At 37.9% G+C, this 13,373-nt stretch overlaps 1 protein-coding gene across 6 annotated transcripts in view; it reads left to right on the plus strand.

The window, feature by feature from the left end:
• The window catches only part of Dse (dermatan sulfate epimerase), a 70,721-nt gene that overhangs the window by 51,265 nt on the left and 6,083 nt on the right, over window positions 1-13,373 (plus strand). For 4 of the 6 annotated variants that reach the window (XM_010614044.3, XM_033763398.1, XM_010614042.3 and 1 more), the window contains 3 exons: window positions 7,408-7,661; window positions 10,211-10,450; window positions 12,913-13,120. In XM_010614044.3, coding sequence (XP_010612346.1) covers window positions 7,408-7,661; window positions 10,211-10,450; window positions 12,913-13,120 — 702 coding nt within the window. Of the gene's footprint in view, window positions 1-7,407; window positions 7,662-10,210; window positions 10,451-12,912; window positions 13,121-13,320; window positions 13,357-13,373 lie in introns of those variants that run through there. The other 2 variants (XM_019206059.2, XM_033763399.1) reach the window with 2 other exon arrangements.

The raw sequence follows: 13,373 nt of genomic DNA on the forward strand, positions 1-13,373 counted from the left end.
TCAAGGGTGAACACCAACCCATTTGTCAGTTAAAAGGGATTATAATTATGAATGCTGTTTGGTGCCATTTAGATACATGATGCTCGGGTGGCATTCTTGGTTGGACATTTGGAAAACAAGACCTCATCTCAGAGGATAAATGTTGGACTAATGACATAGCAGTGCCTTTTCTCATTTAATAGCTCTACTCTACATTTTATTCTTATTAACTTGGCTTATTTTGACCCTGAGATTAACTCACTGTTATCTGCAAATATCTAGAATACTTTTCATGTAAGTAAAAAATACTAGTTTTAATTTCTGTATTTTAACATTTAATAATTGGGATATTGAATTAAATTAAGCTGTAATATTCTGCAATATTAAATCTACTGATTTAATCAATATAGAATATAAATTGTGGGAGAAAATGATCCTTTACATTTGGGGGCTGATAAGTTACTTTCCTTAAAGGTATCTTAATATATAATCAACTTTCTTTTGTCATATTGTTATGTTTCTAGCAGCTGCTGCCGTATACAAAAAGAGTTTTTCCCAAAGTTAGTTCTGAAAAAGGACAACTCATTATACATGCTTCCTGGACTAAAGAAACCATATGATTACAGAATCACAGCGTCTCTTCGATCTACATCTACATCTAGATCTAGATTGAAGAGATGCTGTGATTTAGATCTAGATCTAGATAGATAGATAGATAGATGTACCAGGGATTGAACTTGGAACCTTGTGCTTGTGAGGCAGGCAGCAGCACCACTAAACTAAATCCCTGGTCCCTCACAGAGTCTCTTCTAATATCTGCCTCTTTGCAGAATTGACGTCTTGCTGTCAATAAAATGGCAGCATTTAGACCCTTCTTGTGTTTCAGCAAGAATATTCTTCTGTCTAGCTCTTAGGAGGTCTGCTGATGCTGACACTTTCTTCTGCTAGGTACTTACTGACAAACTTGATGACTTTCTTTGAATGGCAGTGCTTCTCCTTACCAGTTAGAAGTAAAAGCAATTCTAGATGAAAACTGTTCTGGATTCCACTGTTGGCTTACCAGTTACTATAATCACAAGTGCTTGAGCATATTACTTTCCTATCTAGATCATTTCTCCAAATCTGTAAAATGGGGATATAATATGTAATTGAGTTGGGAAGGTGAAATAAAGTATGTAAAGGAGTTGGCATGTACTATATGCTTCATTAACATAAAGTACAGCTTCTCTTTCCTTCCCACTATAAATACTGTACTTGCTTGATAATGCTGGTGTGGCCTTAGCCACTGGATCAAATGGTTTGAATATGGACACAAGGCCAGGCCACATGTTAGCTGAATAAGCTGTCCGGGTTACTGGCTCCCATTCCAAGCCTTGGGGTCAGGCTTGCCTTGCTCTTCTTGATGAATCTCTCAGTCCCAAGGCCCCAGTGTGCTTCACATGCAAGGCCATATGGGTTAGAAATCCACTTCCTGGCTTGGATAAATTTTATAGCAATTACTTAAAAAGTTTAACATATTACTAACATTTAGCATCCGTGGTTATGATTCACATTTAAAATGAGGGGAAAAAAGATGAATCAGTGCTGTACTAGTTGTGTTTTTAAAAGGGGGGGAGTAATATATGACTCGTAATTTATTAGAGATTTTTCCAGTTACACAAAGACACTCAGTTGAAAGTTGGATGACTTTCTGTCAAGTTACTGTCTCAGGAAGGAGACTTCCGGAATTAGTACCCCAATTTAGATTTTAAAAGAGGAATGGACCTTATTTTGGCAATTTGGTGGTGTTGCCAGCACAGTACAGGAGGAGGTCCAGTGATGTCCCCTGGACCCAGCTGCAGCGCGGGAGGGGTGTGTGTGTGTCAAAGGTGGCCTGTTCTGCCCTTTCAATTTAATACGTGGGTGTTTCTAAGGCGTTTGCTGTTGTGTTGAATTTAATTTTATAATTCTCTGTAAGCTTCTTTCATTTTTTCTAAAATGTAGTTCCAAGACTAGTCCAAAGTCAGATTATAAATCTTCTGTTTTATGTTGTACTAAACAAGGCTTTATAACTTATAAATTGTACTTTATATTAGTCTGAAATGAGAAAAAGAAGAGGGATCATTTTAATTTAGTTTGCTGCTTTGTTGGAAAGTTTTAACAGATAGTAGAGCCTTCTTACTTTTGACCTAACCCCTGTTGAGGATGTATTCGAAGATGGAGGCTTTATTAATTAGGGTTACACGAGCTCATAAGAGTGGGCGCCTCATGGTGGGATTCATGTCCTCGTAAGAGGCCGTGTAAGGAAGCGCACACTGAGACGGAAGCCAGTCACCTGCAAAGCAGGAAGAGAGCATCGCCCGGCCTGAATGTGCTGTCACCCTGATCTCAGGCTTCTGCCTGGTGAACTGTGACAGTATGTGTCTGGTGTTGGAGCTGCCTTGCCTGTGGAATTCCATTACGGAAGCCCAAGCTAGGACAGCACTTCAGTATCATGACAGTAATATTCCTGTAGTGCTAAGTATTCATCTATAGATAAATTTCTGTAGACTGTCAAAACTATTTGGTAAATTTTTAAATGGAATCATTTGAACAATTTAAATTCAGATCTATATAAAAGCAGATACCAACATCATTATTAGACTTCATTTTATGGGCTATTCAGTCGCATAAGCTGTGAAGTTTTAAGTAATACATACTTCTTGGATTGTCTATTGTTTTATTCTGTATATAATCAGGAAGCATTTACAAGAATAGAAGAAGTCTATTGATATAATAATGTTAAAATCTGGGTTAATAATACTGCTAATATTTGGAAAGATATTTATTCCTCTTTTCTACCTTTTATAGTTACAAATTACTTCATGGAAGTTGCATTTTGTGATAACCAAACCAAATTAAAACTCATTTTCTGTATCCAGATCAGTGTACCTCACATAAATTCACCTTTGAAAATATCTTAAGCAAGGGCCAGGGATTTAGCTCAGTGGTTCTCCTGCCTGCCTTGCAAGCACAAGGTCCTGAGTTCAGTCCCCAGTCCCCACCCCCCCGCAAAAAAAATGAAAGAAAAATCTTAAGTTTTCAAACTTTGGACTCTGGATTTAGCTCAGTGGTTCTCCTGCCTGCCTTGCAAGCACAAGGTCCTGAGTTCAGTCCCCAGTACCCACCCCCCCCGCAAAAAAAAATGAAAGAAAAATCTTAAGTTTTCAAACTTTGGACTCAAGTGTTCAAACTTTTATATACATAAAAATTAAGGAGAACATAAAAATTTTTATTTACTTAGGTTATAGTGAAATTTACCATATTAAATATGAAAACAAAAGTTTAAAAATATTGGTTTATATTTATGCTATTAAAATAGAGCATCCTATGATACTGAAAGAGTAAGAGCATCCTGAATAACAGTTTTAGGGAAAAACATTTTAAAAACAAAACACTTCCTGAGAAGAAAAGTATTTTGCATTTTTGCAAAACTTGCACCTCTGCCTCTGCATTCAGTTTGTTATAATCTGTTGTTCTGGTTAAAGCAGATGAGGAAAATCACAACTTCACATGCATAGTTGACTGAAAAGGAGTATTTAATATTTTTAGGTAATTAAGGCTATCCCTCTTTGATTATCCACTAAAGCTAGACCAGTGGCGGTACCTAAGAATCAGTTGCATGGGGAATCTCAAACCATGTTAATGAATTTTCCATATTTTTTTACATCAAGTTTCACTGTAGGAAATGGATGCAGCTTGAGACCATAATGTGAAATGAAATGGACACACAAACCTAAATATCTCATGGTTTCTCTTATATAAGAAACCCACATAAAGTGCAAATAAAGTGCAAAATCAAAGATAGACAATAGCAAGGAGGAAGGGAATCAAGAGATGGAGTCTGTGGGAAAGGAGGGAAGGAGAAGGAGATGAAAAAAGAATTGAGTTGTGTTATGTACATGTACTAAATCCACTCAGGGAAGGTAAACGTTACATACTGCAGGTGTACTAATAAAAAAAACTGAGGGCTGGGGATTTAGCTCAGTGATGCCTGTGCCTGCCTTGCAAACACACAGGCCTGAGTTTGATCCCAGATACCGGGGGTGGGGGGACTGAAAAAAATCCATTGGTATATTTTTCACTTAGAATGATTTATCCACAGTGGTTGTGGAACATCATGCCTTTGTGACTTTGAGTGTTGATGAGTTATTAGCCTTTCACATGTCAACACATCTAGCTGTACAATTTAAAAATCTCCTTTGATGTTCTCGCTGATTTAGTGAAGGAGGTGCTTAGGTACACTGAATTGAGAGCTGAGCTAGCTGCTCTTTTGTAGCCCATTAATGCCCATTTCACTCGTAGTTATAATTATGCAATTTTAACAATATTGTGTAAATAAATGAAGCATGAGTTCAAAAAGAAAAAGAATTAGTGTTTCTAAGGCCAACTTCAATGCTTTGGAACAACTTACTTTAAAAATTGCTATCATGATTTAGTGTGAATGAGACTTGTAAAAGATAAAGGGAAAACTCTTTAAAAATCTGCATTCCTAAGCTCTGTGGTTCTGCTGCCTGCCTCGCAAGTGCAAGGACCTGAGTTCAATCCCTGGTGCCAAAACAAAACAAAAAAAACTGCATTCCTTCACAAGTATCTTTAGTTTCTTTCTGTGTTGTGGAGAAACCAAAGCTGGAAATTGTGATGATGTGCTGTATATATTCTTTGCGTGAAGAACAGAGAAGCTCCATCTGTAGATCCGTATACAGACAGCAGGCTCTGACTCACTTCAACAAATTATTGACTGTATATAAATAAATATATTTTAAGTTAAAGCAAAATTTATAAATTAATCTATTAGTTTTTGAAAAAAATGACTCCCTGCTTCACTGGCCTTTTCAGTGAATTGATAACCCCTGGTTCATGTCACTTTCAGTGTAGATACTTTCATGCTGCCACCTCTGGGTTAGGAGCAGATTGCTCTGCTCGTGACTATAAAATGTGTTCTCTTCCACTGTTGCACATTGTTTCTGAGGCTGGGTAAGATGTATCTGTAACAGATCTAGAAAACTTTTCAGGACTATAGCTATTACAGGTAAGCTTTTAGAATACTGTGATACACCTGAAGGTACCAGAAATATTTTTTTTACTGGTGCGTTAGTGTCTTGTTGAATTGGAAATTATATGTTGAAGCATAAAAATTTACATAAAACTTTTTGCACAGTGTTTCAAGAAGGTTGACTTTATATCAGATGTTCTGTATCCATAAAAAATAAACCCACCAGTTATTCAGCTGTGTGTGGTTTTAATAAGTGGAAGAAGTTCGTTGACAGCAGCTATGGCTAGGTGTATAGACCGTCATTTATGGATAATCAGGACATAGTGTAGTGACACAGGGCTGAGCATCTCTCTGTCTCACCACTTACCACAAGTCTGTGAAAAACATGTTCTCAGCTCCTAGCCAGGAGCATGCAGTTTGAGTTGTTTTCTTCCTCAGAAGTAGGGAATTAATTCACGTTCTCACTGTTGGCTTACAAGCAGTATGTATACACCAGCAAGTATATGACTTGCTTCTGTGACAAAATGCTTTAGAAACTCATCAGTCTTAGTCTTTTGAGTACCAGGCTGTATCACCAGGGCAGCTAACTGAACACGTAATTATTTCTAAATGAAAAGGTAGCTCTCCAGTTCCTGATTTCATAATGATCACAAGATCATTGTCAGTAGTATTGCCTGGTTTTATAGGTTTACCCCTTCATTTTTCCTTTCTTTCCAAAAGTATAGAAACTCCTTTATGTACCTTCCACTATCTTAGTGGAGTCTGGTTGTGCATACAACAGAGGAAAAACTGTCCTGTCCCTGTAGGAGTTAAATTCTAACAGGGCAGCAGTCCCCGGCTACTTCTTAGGTTTAGTCTAGGAGGGTTCCCTCCTGTGTACTGACCCTCCACGCACACACCCGTACTACAGCACAGGCCCTGTTAAAGGCTTGTCTCTTTTTATTAAAACAAATTCTAGTAAGGGATACCTGTGTAAATCCATAGACAGACACACACACACACATAGTAAGGAGATAGAAAAGCAAGGAAGGGGGTGAAATATTGTGGGAGGAGTTGCTGAAATTCTCACAAGGTGACAAGGGAAGGCCTCACTGAGATGGTATTACTGGTGTAAACCTCTAAAGAATAGAGTCTGGAGTAGGGACTCAGAATATTTTAAAACTATTCTGCACCTAGAGTGTATGGGGTTCATTTGGGGGAAATGCTGCATCTTAATTTTCACTAATTCTAACTAATACTTAGCATGTCTTCCAATCAGGAATAGAAATGAACAATTGCAGTAGTGTTGGGAAATACTGTTACACAGGTATTTCCCTATTGTATTACAGTTGTTACAAATATCTGACTACATGCCAGTCAGCATTTATAAGTTACGGTAGTTAGTATCCTCACTGTAAACAAATAATTAATATTCAATACTTAAAGCACCTACCTGCATTATTATTTTAAAAACATGTGTGTTGATAATTATATTTCAAAATATGGGATCTCCTCTTTTGCCTATGTTTAATGGATTTTAAAACATTCTGAGAAAGAGGATAAGGCAGGTAAGTCTTCACCGATTGCCAAAACGGAGGATGTTGAATTTAATCCCTGAGGGGTTTCGTCTGCTTCCTCAGGCAGTGTACTCTTTGTTTGTTTCCCTGTCTTAGAGATCTCTCAAAAACATCCTGAACAGATGAGCAGGGTTTTCTAGATAATTCTTTACAGTTCTGATTGTGAAAGATCCTTTTTTTTTTTGCTTCCTTTTTAATGCAGGCCACATACTACTAAAATACTTGTAGAATAGTGTAACTAGTCAAACAGATTTGGCTTCCTAAAAAATCACCTGGAAGATGTTTGAAGAACCTTAAAGAGTGTGCAGTTCATTTTATGGGAACGAATAAGGTAGAGGAATTCTGCGGTAGAATCAAATCCTGCTCACTCTCTTCAGCCTTTCGCCCTCTTCCCACCCGGGTGTTAAGCAGTAGGTCTGTCCTGATGGAGAGAACATGGACTGCAAACACCATGTTGCCCAGTGACAGGAAATGAGACTGATGTACATGTTATGCGCGTGAGGGGGAAGGCTGGGCTCTGGAGAGGTGCGGACTCCAGGAAATTTTGCCATTATGTGCTCTGTGCTCTAAATCTCTTTGAATATTTTCTACTGCTTTTCACCAAGAGTACAAAAATCAAAAGTAAAAATTCTTAAAGTCTTAAAGTTGCCAGAAGCGTAGGAGAGAAAAGTGTGAACTACTTTTCACAGGAGGTAGATTTTTGTGTGGGTCTAATGTGGAAGCTAGTCGGTTTGGTGTCATGTAGCCTGTTGGATTATGTCTTCATTTGTGCCCCAAAGTTCTGGAAATGGATGCGTCAGGCTGTTGGAAGCTGTGAGCCCTGGTGCAGTCACTGATACGGTCTGTTCATTTCTACAGGTTGGTGAAAGATGCTCCATGGGATGAAGTCCCGCTTGCTCACTCCCTGGTGGGTTTTGCCACCGCCTATGACTTCTTGTACAACTACCTGAGCAGGATGCAGCAGGAGAGGTTTCTTGAAGTGATTGCCAATGCCTCGGGATATATGTATGAAACATCCTACAGGAGAGGATGGGGCTTTCAGTACCTGCACAATCATCAGCCCACCAACTGCATGGCTCTGCTCACGGGAAGTCTTGTTCTGATGAACCAAGGTGCGTGTGATCAGTCACATCCAGGCCAAGGCAGCGCCCAAGCCAACACCGGTCAGAGCGTCTGCATTGTGAGCTCAGTGTTTTGTGACTGTCCCTAGGTACATGTGATGCTGGATCCTAACTGAGCCCTGTGGTGAAGCCATGCCCGGGGGTTACTTTGCTAATTAAGGAGTATCCCTTTCTTAATTTCCTCTCCTTAGATTAGCCCAAAGTTGACTTAATTATGGCCTAGATGATCCAGGCCATCTTCTTACAGCATAGTCAGTGATGAGTATTTATTTTTCTAGAGAATTTCTCTATGAAAACAACCAGCCTGGACTATGAGAAATGCAAAATACAAATAAAGAGCAAAATGAAAGATGGATAATAGGAAGTAGGAAAATAGATCTTTTACAAAAGAGAAGGGGACCAAGAGATAAAAGGAGTGAGAAAGAAGGGGAAGGAAAGGGAATGAAAAAGAATTAAGATGTACTCTGTACATGAACCAACTCCCCACGAGGAATGTATTTATAATAAAAATTGAAAAAAAGCTAAACGGGTGGTTTGTTGTTTGAAAAGAATATTCTTAGCACACAAATAGGAATTACAACACTACTATTCTTTTTTTTCTTTAAAGACTTAAAACAACCAGGCTAGATCATTGAAGTCAAAATGATCTTTCATGGATAATATAGCAACTTTGCATCAACACACTTCATAATTGTCATTGTTGCTCTCTTTTTTCTTGTAATTCTAACTTAATTATAACTTCTGTGGGAATATATAAATGACTAAGGTATTTAAGAAAAGCAGCTCTAAGATCACAGTGGACAGCTGGGGATGTAGATCAGCTGCACAGCGCCTGCTTGGCAATTGCGTGGTCCTGAGTTCAAGCCCTATATTTGCCCTCCAAAACAAGATCACAATGAATTATTAGAATATTAAATACATAATTGGAGTTGGAAAATCTAAAAGTAGGTAACTCTTGTTTATATCTCCATAAAATTAATCAGCATTTTATAGATTATTCAAGAACAGATTTTACTCAGGTCTAACTTTGTCCTTTGTCATATCAGACACCATTTCTAATAAAATCTTCAAGGAAAATGTCAGTTAACAATATCAGTACCTTATTGACAGTACCTTATTTGAAGTTTACAAAGTCTTTCCAGTAGACATTACTGAAACAGGGTGCTAAAAAGAAACAAGGAAAACCAGGTAGTGCGACATCCAGGAAACAGCAGCATCAGTTTCACCAGGATCTGGCTGGAAAGGGAGGACATGGAGAGGAAAAACCAGATGACTGACATTTGAAACCCAAAGGACAGAAGATGGAAATGGAAAACCAGGAACAAGACCAACCATGTCCAGCGCAGAATAGGGTGGCAGAAGGAGCCCAAGTGCAGTAAGAGTCACCTCTGTAAAGCCACACCAAGAACGCGGCTGTCTCCATGAGCCAGGGTGGGGTCTCAGGCAGGGACCTGGTTTTAGGCCCAGAGCTGGTGGTCCCTGGGGCCATAGGATCCCTACAATCTGTACACCACATGGGCTCTGGTAGAGCGGCAACAGTGAGGCTATACACATTTATGGGAGTAAAGCCATAAGGCTCTACCAGATTAGGAGTCAGTTTCATTTTATTCCCAGGCATTGGATGTTTTAAAAACCATCAAACCAAACAGCAAAACCTTAAATCTAGAGCCCTAGGTTTAGATCAGGGTTCTGTTCCTTTCCAGTAATATGCCAAATCAATCTGTACTTTGGGGGGGTAACAAAGCATAATCAGGTTGTTAAAAGATTAACATTCTATTCAGTGCTGTGAGAATTATGAATGTTACAGAAATGTGAGTTGTTTCTATTGCCTAAATGCCTGAATATCTCACTCCAAAAGATTTCATCAAACTTTGTAGACTTTAAAATTTTCTGTAGGGAGATTAAAAAGTGTGACCAGTTGGAGAAGCACGTGAATGAAATCACATAGCTCAGTTTTTGGCAGACTCAGGACTCCTGGCTGAGTGTTTTCACTGTTCCATTTCAGTGGGTTGTCAGCCCACTATATACTGCCTTTTCCAACCCTGTAGAATCTCAGCATAAAAACATGAAAGGTACAATGACAATGCAAATCAAATACTGTCTGCGTAGCACTTAGAGTATTTTCTAGCTTATTACAAACCCTACAAAACATCAGTGAAAGTTTTACAAAGTGATACACTTCAAAAAGAATTTTCAAGAAGATTTTAGGAAAAATGAATAGGAGCCTCAAGGAACAAACTTGTCTTACAAAATTACCTTCAGTTTGTAATCTTACAGATGGTACAGATTTTAAAGAGTGGAGAACGACTTTTATTACCATTTAATTAATAAGTAACCTGTATACAGAAGCATCTTAATTTATATCAAGGACTCAGCTATTGACCTCTATTAATGAGATATCATTTATAATGTTAACAAGCAAGAGTCTTACAAAACGGAATTTGTAGTAATATAAACTGATCAGATACTGTAGTGGGCTTTGCTTAGCCGAGTTGCTGTTTGTGCCTTTAGTCACTGTTTGTACTTGTTTTACTTTCCAGGATATCTCCAGGAGGCATACTTGTGGACCAAACAAGTTCTGACCATCATGGAGAAATCTCTCGTCTTGCTCCGGGAGGTGACTGATGGCTCCCTCTATGAAGGGGTGGCCTATGGCAGCTATACCACCAGATCTCTGTTTCAGTATCTGTTCCTTGTGCAGAGGCACTTTGGCATCAACCACTTTGGCCATCCTTGGCTTAAACGACACTTTGCCTTTATGTACAGAACCATCTTGCCAGGTATAGTAAGGATGCAGAAGTGGGAAAGTATTACACAATTATAAATTTTTAAATTATGAAAATGAGGTCTGTGAGGTTTGTCATACTGGATTTAAAGATATTATATATATATAAATATATATATATATATATAAAATCTCAAAGGAAAATTGAATTCGAGAGCTACATATAGCTGGAACATTTTGGAAACTAACATGAAGAATTGTGATTTGGGTATTATGAAGCTTGGAACATAATCAAATATAATTTCTTTTTTTCTTTTTGGTATTGGGGATCGAACTCAGGATCTTGTGCTTGTGAGGCAGGCGGTGGCACCACTGAGCTAAATCCCTGGCCCTGAAATATAATTTCTATCCCCCACAATACTTTTTTTAATATGTGTGTGTGTATATGTGTGTGTGTGTGTGTGTGTGTGTGTAAGTACATATATATAAAACCTTAATGCTAATATAGAATATATAATATGAATTACTATATATGTACATATACACATATAATTAATGTTTTATGTACAATATAAGATGTATAATATATATACTTTCAATATAAACATAAAGGCTCATAAACTTACTTTATTAATTTAAATAAAGTATAAACATTAATAGTTATTTTTCAATTTTCCTTTTTCTGTGATCCCTGATCAGTCCTATTGTAATTTTTAATTTTTTAAATTAAATTTAAATTTGTTTAATTTTGTTTCCAAACACTGCTGAAATGATTCAAAAAATGAAAGGTTATATGTATGTATTTTAGTGTTTTCTTTAAATATTTGATTGAAATAGTATAGAATATGAAAACAAAAAACACAGTTGCTATAAAACTTCTAATTTGTGTTGCTGTGTAGTTTAGCTTTCTGAAAGAACTAGATTTAATAATTTATTCATTTCTAGGAAAGAAACTTTCCTCATTTCTGAAATAGAACAGATATTAGAAAAGGTTAGAAAGTAAATTTCTATCAGGATGGATTTTTCCCTCAGGAAATACAATTATTATTTGATCATTCTAGACCTACAACAAAGAATCCAGTATTTTAAATCTTTTTGCTCTATACATGGATTAGATAGAATTTCCTGTATTAGATTAGTTGTAAAAAGTACTGCTGAGCAAATTTTTAAGATTCAGTTTAGGGTTACATTAAGAACCACATTACTATATTGCTTGTTAGACATGCAGAAGTCTTTCTTGCAAGTTCATCTTGATAAACAAAGGCTGTACCTTTAAATCAAGGGAGCTTGGGCTGGGGATTTGGCTCAGTGGTTCTGCTGCCTGCTTCACAAGCACAAGGGCTTGAGTTTGATCCCCAGTACCAAAAAATAAAAATAAATAAATAAATAAAGCAAGGGAGTTTCCTAGTTCCTAGCACTTGGTAATTTGAGCTAAGGCGTAAGAGCCACCTGAGGGGCTGGGTCAGCTAGGAACTGTGTGTGGGCTCCTTCCTAAACTGGAACAGCATTCGGAGCACCTTTAGGGAGAGCCTTTACAAGGCTATTGTGCATAAAAGTTCAGCCAACTTCTGAACATCTTTAAGACAGGTATCATAGAAGGCAGGGGATTTAAAGAGAAATAAAACATCCTCTGCTTTCAAGGAAACTCACAGACTGAAATGTGATTTTTGGAATATCACATTTTATAAGACAACTTGGAAGAGCACTTACTAAACTGTTAGAAAGTGAAATCATTAATTTAAATGTGAATACAATCATGGTATCATTTTAGAAGAAATTCTCTGTTTTGTCAATCTTTTTTCAACTGCATTCTTTATTTTTATTTATTAATTTTTTTCTCCATTTGATGTTCTGCTAACGATTATTTCTGTCTGGCCCAGAGTTTGCTTCCATCCTTCCTTTTAAAGAGTAACTGGAGCATATCCAGTCTTTCTTGTTTTTCTTGCTTATTCCATTGATGATACCTGACTTTATGATCCCTGCATTTTCTTTAACTTCCACCAGTACATGCTGCCGGACTCTGTTTTGGGAATTATGTTTTTATCTGGAACTTGATACACCAGATAACATCCACTTTCTTGGAGGCTGCATGGGAGCAACATTTATTGTCTTGGCCTGCAGTGCAAGTTGAGCTGGGGGAGAGCTGGTACGCATTGCAGGCTCAGGACCTTATTGACCCAAAAATGTCTAAGCATAGATGCACACATGGTCATCCTAGCATGCACACTGGAAAATGAGGAAGGAGGGCAATGTGCATACACGTTGATAGGCATGGCATGTTTGTTACCAGTAACAAGTTGCCATATCACAAATACAAACTTCCCAGCAAGATTTGTGGAAGACTTTCAGGGGAATTATGATTAATGGCATGGATAGAATGTGGACATTGTGGTTTTATTTACATTTATCCAGGTACCCAATTGATTATAGTTTGCAAGTTGGTTGGAAATCTTGTGTAGATCTTTATAGGAGTAGATAGTTTTAGACATGTCAATTCTTTCCAACTTCTTTCTCCAGGGTTTCAGAGAACTGTGGCTATTGCAGACTCCAACTACAACTGGTTTTACGGTCCAGAAAGCCAGTTAGTGTTCCTGGATAAATTCGTCATGCGTAATGGCAGTGGAAACTGGCTGGCTGACCAGATCAGAAGGAACCGTGTGGTGGAAGGTCCAGGAACCCCATCCAAAGGGCAGCGCTGGTGCACTCTGCACACGGAGTTCCTCTGGTATGACACAGTGGGCGGGCTTCATAGGGAACTGGTACCTGGGGTATTGTCTGTGCTGTGCACTACCTTTTTTGTATTTAAAAAGAAAAACCAGGCTGAAGCCTTTTAAATCCCTTCCCTTATCACTTATATGTGTATAGCTTCTGTTTCACTTAGCACAGTGTGTGAACCTCTGCTCAAAACATCTCTTTGCATTTCAGATCTAATTGCGGCCAGGCATGGTGGCACACGCCTGTAATCCCAGCACTTGGGA

This window comes from Fukomys damarensis, unplaced genomic scaffold, assembly GCF_012274545.1.
Source record: "Fukomys damarensis isolate Sample0158 unplaced genomic scaffold, DMR_v1.0_HiC HiC_scaffold_14, whole genome shotgun sequence".
In the NCBI taxonomy this organism is placed as follows: Eukaryota; Metazoa; Chordata; class Mammalia; order Rodentia; family Bathyergidae; genus Fukomys; species Fukomys damarensis.